This window comes from Saccopteryx leptura, chromosome 13, assembly GCF_036850995.1.
Source record: "Saccopteryx leptura isolate mSacLep1 chromosome 13, mSacLep1_pri_phased_curated, whole genome shotgun sequence".
NCBI classification, from domain to species: Eukaryota; Metazoa; Chordata; class Mammalia; order Chiroptera; family Emballonuridae; genus Saccopteryx; species Saccopteryx leptura.
This window is the reverse complement of record NC_089515.1, coordinates 54,060,662-54,079,499: the sequence shown is the minus strand read 5'-3', so window position 1 is coordinate 54,079,499 and position 18,838 is coordinate 54,060,662. Positions and strand designations below refer to the sequence as shown.

At 55.7% G+C, this 18,838-nt stretch overlaps 1 protein-coding gene across 1 annotated transcript in view; it reads right to left on the bottom strand.

Annotated features, from left to right (window-relative positions):
- Nucleotides 1–18,838, bottom strand: part of LRRK1 (leucine rich repeat kinase 1) — a 98,893-nt gene that overhangs the window by 6,440 nt on the left and 73,615 nt on the right. The window contains exons 24-33 of the mRNA XM_066355407.1: nt 18,140–18,303; nt 14,922–15,061; nt 11,097–11,346; nt 8,236–8,402; nt 7,292–7,489; nt 5,092–5,369; nt 3,715–3,909; nt 3,040–3,191; nt 1,913–2,030; nt 305–421 (exon numbers count right to left, since the gene is read on the bottom strand). Coding sequence (XP_066211504.1) covers nt 305–421; nt 1,913–2,030; nt 3,040–3,191; nt 3,715–3,909; nt 5,092–5,369; nt 7,292–7,489; nt 8,236–8,402; nt 11,097–11,346; nt 14,922–15,061; nt 18,140–18,303 — 1,779 coding nt within the window. The remainder of the gene's footprint in view (nt 1–304; nt 422–1,912; nt 2,031–3,039; nt 3,192–3,714; nt 3,910–5,091; nt 5,370–7,291; nt 7,490–8,235; nt 8,403–11,096; nt 11,347–14,921; nt 15,062–18,139; nt 18,304–18,838) is intronic.

Below are 18,838 nucleotides of genomic sequence, written 5' to 3'. Positions count from 1 at the left end.
CCTTCACGCCACTTGCATAAGGAAAGTGCAAATAAAGAAGTCTGTATTTGCATGAGGAGCCTCGGTCTTACTGCCCACGCAGGTGGGTGTTCCCAGACTAGAAGGGCACGAATGATGGTGGGTGTTCCCAGACTGGAAGGGCACGAATGATGACCCTCCCCTGGGTCTCTACAGCCGACAGTGAGCTGGGCTTGGTGGCCCCAGAGGGCGGGGCTTGGCTGCCCGTCCCCAGTGGAACCGGGAAGGGAGGCTCAGACACCTGTGCATTCACCTCCCCCCCCCACCCCCACCCCCTGCACCTTACCTTTTTTAAAACAGGCACTGCCAAGAAGCAGGTGACAACAGCCGGCGTGTCCAGAGCCCGCTGGGGCGTGTTTAAGGGACACATGCCCTTGAGGCTGTAGATGTAGATCTTCTGGTCCTGTGGAGGCAGAGTGGCCAGCGTCAGATCCCGGGGGCCCCACGCCTGACATCTCCTGGGGGGACCCGCTCGGTCTGGGAATCCCCGTGGGGCTTAGACAGGGACACGTACAGAGGCTTTCTGGTTGATGGTTTCCAAATTCCTGCCCTTTGTAGAAACTTGGAAAAGGATAGGATTATCTCAAGAAGAAAAGTAAAATTGTCCATACTCCATTACCGCTGGGAAACCATCTTTGGAGTGTGGGGTATAGACTTTCAGTGTCTGTGGGTCTTTGTGTGTGTGTGTGTGTGTGTGTGTGTGTGTGTGTGAGTGTGTGTGTGTCCTTGTTCCGTTCCTGCCCTTGTCACACTTCCTTTCCCTGGGATGACGCACACTGTGGGCAGAGGCCCTGTTGACGAGGCCACCAGGGGGCGCTCTGCCAGCTCTCGTCCCTGTCTCCCCTCTCAGTAACCCCGCCACTGGGTTCATCTGTTGTCGGAGGTGAAGTCCGTTTCAAAGTCTCCACTACTGTGAACTATACTGGTGTGAGCAGTCTCACGGACGTGTTCGTCTGTCTTTGTGTGTCTTGGTTACTTCTTTACAATAAGTATATTTTATTTTATTCTTTTAAATTGAATTGATCGGGGATGACCTCGGTAGTCAACTGGTGTAGCCCTGATGGGAAGCAATACAAAGTGACCTCAAAAAATAAAAGAAAATTAAAAGTGGGACTGCCCTTGGACCCAGCACTCACACCTCTGGGAATATCTCCTAAGAACCCTCAAACACTAATTTGAAAGAAGATAGGCACCCCCCCACCACCGTGTTCGCTGCAGCGTTGTTTACAATAGCCAAGACCTGGCAACAGCCCAAGTGTCCAAGTGGATGAGTGGATAAGAAAGCGGTGGATGGTTACGCAATGGAATATTACGCAGCCATGAAAAAGAAGGGCTGCTTGCCTTTTGCAACAGCTCAGAACGAATTCTGAGCACAGAGGATTGAGGTGTACGCGGCATGGAGATGTTTTGGATGCCGTTGTGAACCGTGCGTCCCCACAGCCCTCTGAAAAGGCTGTGCCAATTCATAACCCCACGGTAGCTTCAGAATATATGTTTTAGGGGCCTTCCTCACTGGCTTTCTCAGAAGACAGCAGCTTGGGCCTTCTGCTGACTTCTTTTATGCAAAGGGAAAAGGCCTCAGGGCGGAATGGGTTTGCTGTGTAGACCCGGCAATGATTTAAGAAACCCGGTCAGGTCACCCACTGACTGAGCCCCTGGGCTTGTCCTGCTGGAACTCCGGCCCTGACACTTATCATGGCCGAGTCCCAGTCCCCAGCCACGAGCAAGTCATGGGACTGCCGGCCTTGCTCTGGATTGGGGTGGTGTGTGTGTGGGGGTGTCGTCGGAAATGCCAGTGCTCCAGGTGTGCTGAGTTTCTGGTCGTCGAGTCTGGCTGCTCGTGGGGTCACCCACTTCGCTGAGGACCCTGCCGGGGGCAGGGGCAGCTGGTTACCTCGGTGGCCGTCCACAGGGAGCTCTGGACCTTCAGCTGGCAGCTCAGCTGCATGCCCGCACAGGCCATCCGCTGCACCTCGAGGAGGCCCTTCTCCGTGTTCACCACTGTGTAGTTCCTACAAATGGGCAGTGATCGGCTGGTGGCTCCCGGGGCCCCAGGCTGCACCCCTCATCCCAGCCTGGCCCTTGGCAGCCTTGGCGGGGGGACACCAGCTGTGGGCCTTGTCCTCCTCTTCAAGTCCAGGGTGAAACTTTGTCATGTTCTGGAGGACTCCAGGACTGCCTGTGGCCTGGGGCAGAGCCGGGGTCTTTTTTTTTTTTTTTTTTTTTGTATTTTTCTGAAGTGAGAAGTGGGGAGGAGGCAGAGAGACAGACTCCCACATGTGCCCAACCGGGATCCACCGGGCATGCCCACTAGGGGGCGATGCTCTGCCCATCTGGGCCATTGCTCCGTTGCAACCGGAGCCATTCTAGTGCCTGAGGTGGAGGCCATGGAGCCGTCCTCAGCGCCCGGGCCAACTTTGCTCCAATGGAGCCCTGGCTGCGGGAAGGGAAGAGAGAGACAGAGAGGAAGGAGAGGGGAAGGGTGGAGAAGCAGATGGGCGCTTCTCCTGTGTGCCCTGGCCGGGAATCAAACCCAGGACTTCCACATGCTGGGCCAACACTCTACCACTGAGCTAACCAGTCAAGACCCAGAGCCGGGTTCTTGACCATTCAGGTTGAGAAAGGCCATACCCATGGGGGAAAAAGGACTCCCTCCTGCTCTTCCCACCACTTAGCAACTTCCCTCCAGGAACTGTTCCTGTCCCCTCTCCCTCACCCCCCCGAGTCACCTGCTCTACCATCAAGCGGAAAAACAGCTCCCATCGTCAAATAAAACCCTCCTGTGACCCCGGCCCTTCCCGCCCCTAGTCGGCACCCCCTCTGCTTTGCTTCACTGAACCGCAAACCCACACGGGCACGTCTGCGTGTGGCTCAGTCTTCTCTCCTGAGCGGGGTCCCTCCGGATTCCAATCTACTGTGCGCTCAACGTCTCTGATTGCGGTCGTCCCAGGCAGCACCCCCAATTCCACATGTGCCTCCCACCCTGAAACCAGCAGGGCAGGCCGAGCCTCCAGACGGTACCTGGATTCTTCTTTTCCATCCCAGAACACCACCGTGTACTCCTGGCCCAGGGACGAGAAGAAAGCGGTCTGCCTTCCGCAGGGGAGCAGGTACATGAAGGTGGCGAAGGTCGGGTCCTTCATCTGGCTCACCACCGACAGCGCCAGCGGCCGCTGAGGGACAGAGGCCGCCAGCGCTGTGAGCTGGGGTCACCGACCCCCCCAGGCTGATGATGCCTGTGCCGCCCACGCCACCACCAAGGGTCTAGAACCAGGGAGAGAGGGGCTGACATTTCCTCACTCAAGACCCAAAGGAAACAAGAGACAGACACAGACACCAGAGACAGACCCTTCCAGACGTCTCTGTCTGGGTCACGGTTGTCCGTGGCAACCTGGACTCTCGGATGTCCCAGCCCCCTGCACCCTGGGGATCTACAATCTGGTCAAAAAGTTTTCTCAGACCTCGTTTGCTCCCGATACAATAAACGAGGACTTTCTCAAAAAAGTTGGGGAGGAAGAGAAAGTTCATTTGTTCTGAGAGCGATACACACACAACAAACATGGAAATATCTCTGCAGGAGGCACACAGAGAGGAGTGGCCCTGTTTGTTCTATTCGGTTCAGGAAGGGTGGGCAGGCGGCTGGACTCGGCCGCAGCCTCAGGGGCCGCCCCAGGCCTGTGCCCTGCCCTCGGGTACCTTCTCGGGCTTGGTGTCCCAACACTCCATCATGAGCGCCTGGAGCCGGTGGAACTGCACTTCCTCCGGCTGTCCCAGAACCGGCCGGATGCCCTTGGACAGCTTCTTGGCAATCTGAAGCTGGTGGTGGCCCAGCGCAGGCCGCTGGCCGGACAGCAGCTCATAGAGCACCATTCCGTAGGAAAACATGTCTACCTGGGCAGAGGGGCAAGCTGAGTCAGGTCTCCTGCCTGAGCCCCACAGCTTTCGCAAGCTGGCCCGAGGAGGGGCGAGCAGGGGGACACTATCAGACAAGGACAACACGGGCCCCGTCCAAAGGGAGGCACTCCTCAATCCATCCAGCAATCCACCCATCTCTCTCCACCTGTGCAAACATCCGATGAACCACCTGATCATCCATCATCCTGTCCCTTTCTCCATACCCCTGTCTACACATCTATCCGTTCATCTATCCATCCACCCATCCATCATCCATTTATCCATCTATCATCCATCTATCATCCATCCATCTAGCATCCATCTACCCATCCATCATCCATTTATCCATCTATCATCCGTCATCCATCCATCATCCATCCATCCATCCATCCACCCATCCATCATCCATCTATACATCCATCGCCCACCCACCCATCCATCATCCATTTATCCATCTATTATCCATTCATCATCCATCCATCCACCCATCCATCATCCATTTATCCATCTATCATCCATCCATCATCCATCCATCCATCTATCCATCCATCATCCATCCACCCATCCATCAAACACACACTGAGACGTGCTGACTGTCAGGCACTAGTTAAGGGCTCCAAGGACGCCACGGTCCTTACCCTTGAGGAGGAAGACAAGGCAGGAAACAGACCCTCCACTTAACATGCTCGGTGCTCGATAAATGGTGCACACAAACCGTGAAGAAGAGACTGTCTCCTAGATCACACCATATCGACTCCTCTAGTTTTAATGTCATAAAAAGACCCAGCAAGGAGAGAGCTACACAGGTCTCTGTGAGGGTCAAGAAATAACCTCCTCCTTTAGCCAAACGGCTAAGATAGACTTTCGCCGTGAAGGGTCCTGTTGTGAACTCAAACTTTGAACCGCCTCACCTGTCAACTGGGGACCAAGACACTCTTATTTTTGTCACTCGGATTTGCCTTTTCTATCTTGGTTCACAGCCCCAGGTGCTGAGTGAACTCTCGCATGCTTAGGGCATTCTTGAAGTAATGACTCAAGGATCCATCGGTGTGGGGGTGGAGTGGGAGGGACACAGAGCCCAGAGGTCACAGGTGCAGCTGGGGCAGCCTCCCTGGACCCTGAGTTCCTGAGCTGCGGGGCTGGGCTGGGCCAGGGGTCGACGGCGGGCTGGGTGGGTACCTTCTCGTCGTACACGATGCGAGGCCGGATCTCGGGGGCCTGATAGCCAGGCGTGCCCTCCACGCCCAGGGCGCCCTCGTGGAAGGACTGCCGCGAGATGCCGTAGTCCGAGAGCTTGATGTTCACGTGGTCCTTGATGTCCAGAGACCAGACCAGAATGTTGTCTGACTTGAGGTCGCAGAAGATGATGTTTTTCTTGTGCAGGTAGGCCAGGCCAGATGCAATCTGGTAGGCTATTTTTTGGGTGAGCATGTGCCCCAGGGGCATAAAGGAAGAATCTTTGCAAAGAAAAACACAGCAAACGGTCATTGTCACAATGGCCCCCTTTTCTGACCTCCTGGATCCCCAAATACTCTCTGTTCTGCTCCTATGTTCTTGTTATTCTCCACGCTGGGTGCCAGGAGAGATGGAGACCCTTCCTTCCTCCCTTCTCTCGTTTCTTCCTTCTCTCCTTCCTTCCCTCCCTCCCTCCCTCCCTCCCTCCCTTCTCTCCTTCCCTTCCTCCCTCCCTCCCTCCCTTCTCTCCTTCCCTTCCTCCCTCCCTCCTTCCTTTTCTTTCTTTCTTTCTTTCTTTTTCATTATTGATTGATTTTAGAGAGAGAGAGAGAAAGAGAGGAACATTGATCTGTGCCTGTAAGTGCCCTGAACGGGGATTGAAACTGCAACCTCTACACTTTGGGATGGAGCTCTAATCCACCGAGCTACCTGGCCAGGGCTGAGAGTGACCTTCTTAAGCAAAACATTATTTAGGGCAGAAATGCCTGCTGTTGTGGTTTCCTTCATGGCATCTCTGTCCTGGAATTGGCCTTTTGATTAAAAGAGCAAGGATTCAAAATGCATAGAGTTCATCTCAGGCCAAAGTTTCTCGACTGTCCAGGGGCACGTTGCTGGTATAAGAGCTTTATTAAAAAAAAAAACAAAACAAAACAAACTTGCCACGGACAGGTGGTTCGGTGGATTGGGCATTATCCTGGCGTGCCGAAATCGCGGGTTCAACACCCAGTCAGGGCACGCGTGAGAAGCGACCAATGAGAGTACAAGTAAACGGAACAACTGAGTGGAGCAATGAGTTGATGCTTCCCTCTCTCTCTCCCTCGCCCTTGCTCCCCCTCCCTCACTCCCTCTCAAATCAATGAAAAAATTAAAAACAGGCCCTGGCCGGTTGGTTCAGTGGTAGAGCGTCGGCCTGGTGTGCAGAAGTCCAGGGTTCGATTCCCGGCCAGGGCACACAGGAGAAGCGCCCATCTGCTTCTCCACCCCTCCCCCTCTCCTTCCTCTCTGTCTCTCTCTTCCCCTCCTGCAGCGAGGCTCCATTGGAGCAAAGATGGCCCGGGCGCTGGGGATGGCTCCTTGGCCTCTGCCCCAGGCACTAGAGTGGCTCTGGTCGCAGCATAGCGACGCCCAGGATGGGCAGAGCATCGCCCCCTGGTGGGCAGAGCGTCGCCCCCTGGTGGGCGTGCTGGGTGGATCCTGGTCGGGCGCATGCGGGAGTCTGTCTGACTGTCTCTCCCCGTTTCCAGCTTCAGAAAAATACAAAAAAAGAAAGAAAAAAGAAAAAATTAAAAACAAAAGCCTCTCCCACCGAGCAGAGAGAATTGATTCTAACTGCATTTCTTTTTACTAAGTCAAAAGACAGTTACCTGTCTCCCTTGGTGAGCTCTTTGGTATTTAGTTATTTTAAAATTTTGTTAAAAAAAAAAAAAAAAAAAGGTGGGATGAGACTGACCCCAGGGTCTCAGAGTTTTAACAAGAGTGAACACAGGTGGTCCACCACAGTCCAGGGAGGAATTTACTCGTCTGGATAGCTTGTGGGTACCAGGCTCCTGTTCGACAGCCTGCCCATGGGGGTGGGGGGGGGCACGATCTTTCTCCTTTGACCGGTGGGTAAATTAAGCAACCTCCTGGGTTATGGTGGAGAACCGGGACTCGAACCCACTTCTCTCTGACTCCAAAGCATGAGCTCCTCCAGCCTCACTGATGCCACCACCTAGGTGTAGACCTGGCGAGGGGCGTCTCCTCACCCGCAGGGCGGTGGCGCTGTGAGCCCGGGGTAGGGGGGGGTCAGCCGTGCCCCGCCCCAGACAGCCAGGCCGGGCTGGAGGGGGAGTCCCCTGGAACCCTCGCTGTCCACCCTGGACTCTCGGGCCTCCCAGGAGCGTCGGGCCCACCCGCGGCGGAGGGTCCCCGGACCGGCGGGCACCTTTGGCGTTCTCGGACAGCACGGTGTTGAGGCTGCCCAGCGGGGCGAGCTCCAGGGCGAAGCCGAGGGGGTGGATGCTGATGCCAACGAGGGACACGATGCAGGGGTGCTGCAGGGCGTGCAGCATGCTGGCCTCCTGCCGGAACTCCGAGAAGTTCCTCATGGCGTCCGTGGCCCGCAGGTGCCGCAGCATGGTGTCTGCAGGGGGCGGCGCGGCCCGTCAGCGTGGCCCCGGGGCGGGGCGGGGGGCAAATGACGGGAAGTGGGTGAGGGTCCCGGCCACACTTGGGAGAGGCCCGGGGGCGCTGGGATTTTTATCCCAAGTCCATCAAAATATCTGGAGTTGCAACACCCAAATGGGGCATTCCTGAGGCTTTCCAGGCTGGGAACAAGCCCCCTCCTCCACCGCCCCCTCCTCCTCCTCAGGTGCCAAACCTGTCCCCACCACATTTGTTGGCTCCCGCCTCATCAGCGGAGGGCTGTGTATGTGCATGTCCCCACCTCTGTCATCTGGACGGCCATCCTGCAGTCCTCACCCCACCCTGACGCTGGCCGTAGGAGGGTCACGGTTCTATCTTACTCCAGTTCTGCATTCCCAGCCCTGTTCGTTGCCTGACCCGGGCGACACGTCATCACCAGGCCCCTGACTGCCCACTCGCCAGGATGCTGAGGGTCTGGGCTCTGCTGCCCGGTTTACGCCCAACCCAGTGGCCAGGACCGCCAAGGACAGACAGGACTCCCACCCTCCTATCAGCCACAGGCCGGAGGTCTCTGGGCAGTGGTGGTGACGTCAAACCTGCACTAGGACCTTCCCCCGATGCCTCTGGGAATGTGCTCCTCACCGACGCCCCCTGCCCCAGGCCCCCCCCACGGGCGGCTCGGAGTCGGGACCGAGGAAGCACAGGCCCCTCCGCCAGGAGGAAACGGGGCAGGGCCCTGGTTACCTGCCGGGGCGTTTGAGAAGTTCTTGAATTTCTTGATCTGGAACCGCTTCACCGCCACGGGCTGGCCCTGGTACCGTGCCCGGTAGATGACGGTGCCGCTGCCGCCCTGGCCCAGGACGCTGCCCTCGTCCTCGCTGTGCTCCAGCTTGGTGTTCTCCAGGAAGAGCCTGCGGAGGGCGCGGTGCCCGTCAGAACAGACGCCCCCCTGCCCGAACTCCCAGGGGAGGGAGCCTGGTGTTCCGGGGCCGTGGAGGGGGCCCCCTCCCATGTTTTCAGAGAGCCTGTGTTGGATCGCGGATCCTGCTGATCAGGGTGTAGGGCTATCTGACTTTTTTTTTTTTTTTTTTGTATTTTTCTGAAGCTGGAAACAGGGAGAGACAGACAGACAGACTCCCGCATGCGCCCGACCGGGATCCACCCGGCACGCCCACCAGGGGCGATGCTCTGCCCACCAGGGGGGGTGCTTTGCCCCTCCGGGGGGTCGCGACCAGAGCCACTCTAGTGCCTGGGGCAGAGGCCAAGGAGCCATCCCCAGCGCCCGGGCCATCTTTGCTCCAATGGAGCCTTGGCTGCGGGAGGGGAAGAGAGAGACAGAGAGGAAGGAGGGGGGGGGGTGGAGAAGCAAATGGGCGCTTCTCCTATGTGCCCTGGCCGGGAATCGAACCCGGGTCCCCCGCACGCCAGGCCGACGCTCTACCGCTGAGCCAAACGGCCAGGGCTTTTTTTTTTTTTTTTACATAGAGACGGAGAGAGTCAGAGAGAGAGAGGGACAGACAGGGACAGAGAGAGATGAGAAGCATCAATCTTCAGTTTTTCGTTGTGGCACCATAGTTGTTCACTGATTGCTTTCTCATATGTGCTTTGACCATGGGCCTTCAGCAGACCGAGTAACCCCTTGCTCAAGCCAGAGACCTTGGGTCCAAGCTGGTGGGATTTTGCTCAAACCAGATGAGCCTGCACTCAAGCTGGCAGCCTCGGGGTTTCGAACCTGGGTTTTCTGCATCCCAGTCCAACACTCTATCCACTGGGCCACCGCCTAGTCAGGCGCTATCTGACATCTTGACAGGCAACCTGGTTTATGACCCACGCCCCAGCCTGTGCAAGGAGAACCAAACTTGTCCAGGGCAGGCAGTATGGCCTCATGGACTCAATATCTCAGACGCCACTGCCCAAGTTGAGTGGAAGCACAGAACATCATGAGTCTCGGCTCAGCGGCAGAGCATCAGCCTGGCATGTGGAAGTCCTGGGTTAAATTCCAGGTCAGGGCACACAGGAAAAGCGACCATCTGCTTCTCTGCCTGTCTTCCTCTTGCTTTTTCTCTCTCTATATCTCTTTCTCCCTCTCCTGCAACCATGGCTTGGTTGGAGCATGTTGGCCCCGGGCGCTGAGGATGGCTCCATGACCTCCCCCTAGCTTGGTTGCTGAACAACAGAGCAGTGGCTCCAGATGGGCAGAGCATTGCCTGGTAGAGGGCTTGCCAGGTGGATCCCGCTCAGGGTGCGTGTGGGAATCTGTCTCTCTGCCTCCTCGCTTCTCACTTAAGAAAAATTTAAAAATAAATAATTTCTAAAACCTTGGACCCTGGCCAGGTGCTCAGTGGATGAAGTGTCGTCCCGGTGCACCAGAGGTTGGGGGTTTGACCTCCCGGTCAGGGCACGTATGAGAAGCAATCAATGAGTGCACAACTGAATCACACAACTAAGTGGAGTAATGAGTTGATGCTCATCTCTCTCTCTCTCCCTTCCTCTCTCTTTTTCATTTTTATTTATTTATTTATTTTAATTTATTCATTTGAGAGAGGAGAGGGAGAGACAGAGAGAGAGAGAGAGAGAGAGAGAGAGAGAGAGAGAAGGGGGGAGGAGCTGGAAGCATCAACTCCCATATGTGCCTTGACCAGGCAAGCCCAGGGTTTCGAACCAGTGACCTCAGCATTTCCAGGTCGACGCTTTATCCACTGTGCCACCACAGGTCAGGCTCTCTCTCTTTTTCAAATCAATAAAATAATTAAAATAAAAAAAATAAAACTTGGGGATGGCCTACACGGTATGCCTCCCTCACAACCCAACCCGATTCACACAGACAAAACTCTGCATGTGGTCTCCAAGAAACCGTAATTCTCATGTTAAAGGTCCAGGAATAAAGGAAAACCATTTTGCAGAAGAGGGGTGTTGAGCTGGCATTTTCCCTGACGAGGGAGCCGCGGGTGTGGGAAAGAACGGGGGGGGGGTGGCAATTATCCAGCATGGGAAGCAATTTCTTGATTTAATAGACTCGCCCAGAAGCAGGCTTTGGAGCCCCAATTCTACAATATCACCGAGTCCTTCACAGTCATGTTCTTGGGGTAGGGGAGCAATTTGGAGAAGCGAGAATTCAATCTTTTTCTCCCTTTCCCCCCCCTTAAACTTTCATTTTCTTTTAAGAAACTAGATATAGCAATACATTGAATGAGAACCTCACAAGACTTCACCACTCCAGCGAAGTCGTAAGTAACCACCGATGTCAGATTGTCTCCAGGGAGACAAGATCCCAGCTTCCGGTTTCCATGGCTACGGAAGCTTCCATCTTTGACCGAGCACTTGGATTTTGGGGATGGTTCCCTGTGTAATGGGACCACAAAACATTTTCTGTTTTTCCCGGACTCTCTGTGCAGTTATGGTCTTAGATTAGACCCAGTGAATTTTGGGGCGCTCTGCCCAGCGGGGCCTGTGTGGCCTCACATGGAAAGCCACGACCGGTCCCCTGCAGGTAAGCCCAGGACAGGACCCTACACGTCGCCTGAGACAGGGCGGGGAAGCGGTGGCTACGGCAGCTGCTGGCCTCGTGGGCGGGCACCGTGTGGAGTGGGGCCGGGGTGGCATACCTGGAGGGGAAGTCCGTCATGAACAGCTCGGGCACCAGCTCCTGGAGAGGCACGAGCAGGTCGGGGTGCCGCGGGCAGGCGATGACGTCCCGCTCGATAGCTGTCAGCACGCAGTCCTCCATGTCGAAGTACTGCATGCCCTCCGATGTCTCGCCGGCGCCCGCGTGCTGCGCCCAGGAGCTCTCGCAGACCGGGCAGGGCACGCACTGCTCCATGAGCGGGGTCCCATCGCTCTCCGTGGCCGTCAGGGCTGCACGGGGACAGAGCGGGAGGCAGGTCACGCTGCAGAGGTAGCAGGGGGGTCCCCGAGCAGCAGCAGCACCCTACTCACTCAGGGGGGGCCTTTCCCGGGAAAGGGTCTGTCTGTCTGCTCTTGCCTGGCTGAAACATGGCTACTTCCCTTGGGCTCCTGTTTGGAGAGCTCTATCCTCCCTCCTGAGAGATGCACACAGGCTAGACAGCCACCAGGGTGGGGGGTGGGGGGTCGGGACCCTGAGCAGGCCGGCTGGGAGGGGCCTGGAGGCTGGGCATCCCTCCTGCACAGGGCACAGCCGGCCTTCCAACAGGGCACCGCGGGCTGGGCCCGAGTTACGCCAGGCTCCAATGGCCCGACCGCAACCCATCAGGAGCCGTTGTTAAAATTAGAAACCTGTGGCTTGCAATTACCGTGATTCTTTGTAGAAAAGGAACGCGGAGGGAGAGATGACTGCAAATTACACGGGACAAAAACCTAGTCATTTTACACGGGTTCCCCCGGGCAGGAGACAGCTGCTCCGCACGCCTTGGGAAGGCGGTGCCCCAACCAAACCGCCCTGTGGGGGAGCACCCTTGGGGTGAGAGACGGCCTGTTCTGTGCAGGGTGAGGGGTGGACGCCCAGAACCTCCTGGCACACCTGCTGTTTGGGGCCCCTGCGTAGAACATCTCGCCGGCCGGCTGGTGGTGGTGTCTCCAGGCAGCCCCGTCTCAGGCCCTCACCTGGGGCCATCCTGTCTAATGCGAGCGCATCCCTGGCCCCAGTCAAACCCCGAGTGGCACCTGCTATGAGAACCACTGGCCTAGAGGATCCCCGTGGATGGCCAAGCACCCTGTGCCCCCAGCCGTCCCAACTCATACACCCAAGTGCCTTCTCTTAAGTTGCTCTCGAAGGTTTTTTCCTTGTAGGTCACCTTCCCACCAAGGCCCAGAGGACCCAGGCCCTGGGTCTGCAGCCTGCACGCCCCCTGTCACTGTCCGGAGGCACTTCCTCCCGGGTGCAGGGACGGCGTGCTGTAAGGAGCCCAGAGGACCCAGGCCCTGGGTCTGCAGCCTGCATGCCCCGTCACTGTCCGGAAGCACTTCCTCCCGGGTGCAGGGTGCAGGGACGGCGTGCTGTAAGGAGCCCAGAGGACCCAGGCCCTGGGTCTGCAGCCTGCACGCCCCCTGTCACTGTCCGGCAGCACTTCCTCCCGGGTGCAGGGTGCAGGGACGGCGTGCTGTAAGGAGCCCAGAGGACCCCAGGCCCTGGGTCTGCAGCCTGCACGCCCCCTGTCACTGTCCGGAGGCACTTCCTCCCGGGTGCAGGGACGGCGTGCTGTAAGGAGCCCAAAGGTCCCAGGCCCTGGGTCTGCAGCGTGCATGCCCCCTGTCACTGTCCGGCAGCACTTCCTCCCGGGTGCAGGGACGGCGTGCTGTAAGGAGCCCAGAGGACCCAGGCCCTGGGTCTGCAGCCTGCACGCCCCCCGTCACTGTCCGGCAGCACTTTCTCCCGGGTGCAGGGTGCAGGGACGGCGTGCTGTAAGGAGCCCAGAGGACCCCAGGCCCTGGGTCTGCAGCCTGCACGCCCCCTGTCACTGTCTGGAAGCACTTCCTCCCGGGTGCAGGGACAGCGTGCTGTAAGGAGCCCAGAGGACCCAGGCCCTGGGTCTGCAGCCTGCACGCCCCCTGTCACTGTCCGGCAGCACTTTCTCCCGGGTGCAGGGTGCAGGGACGGCGTGCTGTAAGGAGCCCAGAGGACCCAGGCCCTGGGTCTGCAGCCTGCACGCCCCCTGTCACTGTCTGGAAGCACTTCCTCCCGGGTGCAGGGACGGCGTGCTGTAAGGAGCCCAGAGGACCCAGGCCCTGGGTCTGCAGCCTGCACGCCCCCTGTCACTGTCTGGAGGCACTTCCTCCCGGGTGCAGGGTGCAGGGACGGCGTGCTGTAAGGAGCCCAGAGGACCCCAGGCCCTGGGTCTGCAGCCTGCACGCCCCCCGTCACTGTCTGGAAGCACTTCCTCCCGGGTGCAGGGACGGCGTGCTGTAAGGAGCCCACAGGACCCAGGCCCTGGGTCTGCAGCCTGCACGCCCCCTGTCACTGTCCGGCAGCACTTTCTCCCGGGTGCAGGGACGGCGTGCTGTAAGGAGCCCAGAGGACCCAGGCCCTGGGTCTGCAGCGTGCATGCCCCCCGTCACTGTCTGGAAACACTTCCTCCCGGGTGCAGGGACGGCGTGCTGTAAGGAGCCTGGCTCAGGGAGGCTAGAGGGCCGGCCAGCGGTCCGGAGGCGGTGCTTGGACTCCAACCCCACTCTCTGTTTGCCTGGCCACCGGCCTTCAGAGGTTGAGGGCTCACCACCGGGGAAGAGGCTGCCTGATTTTGCCCCCCAAACACCAGGGAGGCCTCCCTGCTGCAGAACGCCCTGTGGGTTTGTCTCCACTCCAGTAGCAAAACAAACAAAGGACCTTAAAAGCTTCACTTCAAAGAGTATTTTCTTTGGGTGGACTGTCAAAGGGTCCCAGAAGGGCCGTGTGGGTAGTCGAGCCCCTGTGGGATTTGGCGGTGAGAGGGAAGGCAGGGGAGGAGGATGGGGGCTCTTGGCAGGTGTGCCTCCCTCCCCCCCCCCCCCCCGCACGAGGGAGAAAGCTCTATCTCTGTCCCCCAGCCCTCCAGACTCCAACAGCACTGTCCTCACTGTGTAAACAAGACAGCAAGGTTCCCAGGGAGGGTCCTCCTGGACCGTGCGTGCTTCCAGGGTCACTGTCCTCCCCACACATTGTGGGCAGCCAGGAGGAGGACAGGCACATGCCCTGCGGGGTCTGGGATGACCTATGCCTTCCTCACAGCCCCCGCCCAAAGCTGGACCCCCCCAGGGGACAGGACTCTGCCCAAGGGCACTTACAGCTCCGATTTCCTTGGGAGGCTGAATATCAGTGGGATTTCTGTTCCCCAAATAAGGAGCCCCCTCTACCCCAATTTATGAAGAAATATAGCCCTGGCTGGGTAGCTCGGTTGGTTAGAGCGTTGCCCACTACGCCAAGGCTGCGGGTTCGATCCCCGGTCAGGGCGCATACGAGAATCAACCAATGAATGCGTAAAATAAGTGGAACAGCAAATTGATGTTTCTCTCTCTTCTCTCCCCTTCTCTCAAATCAATTAATAAAAAATAACCTTTAAAAAAATACAGGTTAGCTTTGAGCAATGCAGGGTTTAGGGGCACTGACCCTGTGCAGCTGAAAATCTGTATATAACTTGTGACTCCCCCCAAATTTAACTACAGCCGTCTCTTGGTATCCATGGGGGGTTGGTTGCAGGACTCCAGCAGGGACCAAAATCCACGAATGCCCCAGTCCCTTCTCTAAAACGGCGCAGAACCATGCATACAGTCGGCCCTCTGCGGTCACGGGTACCCAACACCGCTGTCAATCACAGCAGGTTGAACCCGGGGATGTAAAACCCATGGATACGAAGGCCCACTGTGTATTAATTTTAAAAATCTGCATAGAAGTGGACTCCCGCGGTTCAAATGCACTTTGTTCAAGGGTCGGCTGTATTAACGTGAGTCAAGACTTGGGTTCAGGAATGTCCTCTTACCGGGAAACCACTGATCAATCAAGGAGTTGACATGGTCTGTGATAAAAGCCATTGCTGAGAAGTCCCTCACTTCTGACTGGCAAATTATTTTTATTCCTCCACTTTTTTTCTTTTTCCAGTTCACGTCCGAGGATTCCACGCTGTAACCCAGAGAGAAAAAAGGAGTCCAGTGTGATCTGGCTGTGGGGGACCCTGGGATGGTCTCCCTGCCTTCAGGGCAAGAACCCATCATCCCCCCTCCCCAGGGTTCCTGTGGCTGCCCCGGGGGGTCCCTGAATTTATGTACTTGTGTGCATGGCCCTGCCTTGTCCCCATACTGCCCCTAACATGGTGAAATGGACATAATGAGGGTTTGCCGTAAGGAATGTGCAAGCTGGGATCTGGCCCTTAGGTGTGACCAGGGGTGGGGTGTGTGTGGGGGGGATTCTTTCTTCTCCAAACAACAGGATTCTTATCAGCCAAGTGACAACCATCTGGTAACATCTACACGAAGGCACCAGGCACCAAGAGTGGCCAAAATTAGGCCCACAAATAAAGTGACTTCCCATAGACAGACAAGTCCCGAAGGAGATGAACCCAAAGAGGCCCACTCCCAGACACATCACAACTAAGCGTCAAAGGTTAAAGACAGAGAGAGCGCCTCAAACGGAGCAAGAGAAAAGCAGGGAGTTAGGGACCTGCCAGGGAGCTCCCCTAAGACTGTCAGCGGACTTCTCAGTGGGAACTTTGCAGGCCAGAAGGGAGGGGCAAGAAATAGTCAAAAGGGTAAAAAGCAAGGACCTACAACCAAGATAACTCTATCCAGCAAAGATGTCATTTAGAATCAAAAGACATAGAAAGAACTTCCCGGACAAGAAGTTCATCACCACCAAACCAGTATCACATGAAATGTTAAAGGCTCTTCTTCAAGAAGAAGAAGGGGGGGGGGAGATAAAAATTATAAATAATAAAGTGGCCATAAATATATAAAAATCAGCAAATAATTATAAAAAGACAAAACTGCCTGACCAGGCGGTGGTGCCGTGAACAGAGCGTGGGACTGGGACACGGAGAACCCAGGTTCAAAACCCTGAGGTCACCGACTTGAGTGCGGGCTCATCCGGCTTGAGCACGGGGTCACTGGCTTGTGCATGAGATCAGAGACATGCCCCCACGGTCCCCGGCTTGAGCCCAAAGGTCGCTGGCTTGAGCCCAAGGTTGCTGGCTTGAACCCAAGGTCGCTGGCTTGAGCCCAAGGTTGCTGGCTTGAGCCCAAGGTCGCTGGCTTGAGCCCAAGGTTGCTGGCTTGAGCAAGAGGTCCCTCACTCTGCTGCAGCCCCGCCCCCCGCCGTCAAGGCACATGAGAAACCAATCAATGAACAACTAAGGAGAATAAGGAGCCATAACGAAGAATTGATGCTTCTCATCTCTCTCCCTTCTGGCCTGTCTGTCCCTATCTGTCCCTCTCTCTGTCTCTCTGTCTCTGTCATTAAAAAAAAAAAAAGATAAAACTAACAAAAAGGCAGAACAGAAACAAACTCATAGGTACAGAGAAGAGACTGATGGTCGCCAGGTGGGAGGGATGTGACGTGGCTGGGTGACAACCTCGAAGAGATTAAAAAGTACAAATTGGCCTGACCAGGAGGTGGCGCAGTGAATAGAGCATCGGACTGGGATGCGGAAGGACCCAGGTTCGAGACCCCGAGGTCGCCAGCTTGAGCGCGGACTCATCTGGTTTGAGCAAAGCTCACCAGCTTGGACCCAAGGTTGCTGGCTCGAGCAAGGGGTTACTCAGTCTGCTGAAGGCCCACGGTCAAGGCACATATGAGAAAGCAATCAATGAACAACTAAGGTGTTGCAACGCGCAATGAAAAACTAATGATTGATGCTTCTCATCTCTCTCCGTTCCTGTCTGTCTGTCCCTGTCTATCCCTCTCTCTGACTCACTCACTGTCTCTATAAAAAAATCAATCAATAAATAAAAATTAAAAAAAAAGTACAAATTGGTTGTTACCGAATGGTCACAGGGGTGTCAAGTATGTCACAGGAAATATAGCCAATAATATCCTAACAATGGCCTATGGTGTCAGGTGGGTACGAGATTGATGGGGATGATCACTTAGTACGGTATTATAATGACTAATCGCTAGGAGGTACACCTGAAACTAATATAATATTGTATGTCATCATCGAAAAATTACAAAAATGCTCTAAATGAAAACAAACAAACAAACAAAAATACCTCCCAAAAGGACGCTCTCTATTGTGAAGAACTGATATTTCTCCCAGTAATTTTCTTCTTTACGCTCACCTTCGCAAGTGAGCTGATACACCTGCGCATACAGTATGAGGCAAAGATTCGTTAGATTGACTTTTCCCAAGCAGCTCTCTGTTGAAATAGGACCACTGAGCTCTCCCTCTTTGTCACCAGGCTAAATGACACATCTGTAGGTCTGTTCCTGGATGTCATTTTGCTCTGTTACAACTAGCTCTGTGTCTGGGAGCAAGTCATATGCCAAATGTTTTCTAAACTACAGCTTTGTAAACCTTTTATTACCTGCGAAATAGCATTGGCAAAACTTAAAAAAAAAAAAAATACCATCTCTCCTCTTCTTTCCTCAGAGAGCTGAAGACGACTTTTGAAAATAAATTCACTGTAGCTATGACACAATCTTGTGTTTGCTGAACCCAATTAAAACCATCTACGTATGAGACCTGTTGAGCTGACTTGATGTCTATCTCTCTCTTTCTCAAAAGAAAGAAAGAAAGAAAGAAAGAAAGAAAGAAAGAAAGAAAGAAAGAAAGAAAGAAAGAAAGAAAAAGAAAGGAAGGAAGGAAGAAAGAAAGAAGAAGAAAATAGGAAAAAGGAGCCGAGGAAGGTATCTATCTTAGGTTTCACTTGGAACCAATGATGTCATGTAGGGTCTCAGGTCTTAGGACAAGGGGTGGGTGTCAACTAAGTGACCACGGTGGGTGCCGGAGCGCAGTGACCATCCGCTTCCCTCGAGTCCTGGGCTGGTCACCACACTCCGCCTTGCCTTTTTGTACCTTACAAGGGAAGAGAAGGAGGGCTAAGGATATGGGGATCTTCTGGGGCATTTTGCAGGGTGTGTGTGTGTCCTATTTGTAGCAAACTGCCGCGATGAGCCGCTCTCGGGGGCAGAACAAGACACCAAGTGGACAGTCTCTCCCCTGCCCCCGATGGAGGCACCTCGGTGACCCCCACTAGGTGTCCCTACCTGAGGTAGCCCCCGTCAAAAGTGACCAGGAGGCCTTCCTGCCAGTAGATGGTCTGATTTCTCTTCACTCGGAAGGTGCTGCAGCGATTCCTCGGGTTCCCAGCGAAGCTGTAGATGGTGACCTTCCGGTGCCTGCTCTTAGTATTCTTCTTGGTTTCAAAAAGCTGAAAAGACACAGAGAGAAAAGGACCCTGCTTAAGGATTCCGGGCTCCTCGCTGGCCCTGGGCAGAGCTCTGAGGATGCCGGCTGGGGCCCGCCAGTGATAAATAACTGAGTCCGCCCTCTGCACCCCATCTCTCTCTCTGCACGGCTCGACCAGCTGCCAAGTTAAACGCGGCGTGGTGGGAAGGGGTCTCCGGGATACCCTGAGAACAGTGGCCCCAGTAGGTTGAAAACATGCTTTGTTTGTCCTCCAAATCTATTCCTCCCTGGTTTTGCAAGCCAAAAAAAAAAAAAAAAAAAATGTATGTTAAGAAATGAGAAAGGCCCTGGCCGGTTGGCTCAGTGGTAGAGCGTTGGCCTGGCGTGCAGAAGTCCCAGGTTCGATTCCCGGCCAGGGCACATAGGAGAAGCACCCATCTGCTTCTCCACCCCTCCCCCTCTCCTTCCTCTCTGTCTCTCTCTTCCCCTCCCGTAGCCGAGGCTCCATTGGAGCAAAGATGGCCTGGGCGCTGGGGATGGCTCCTTGGCCTCTGCCC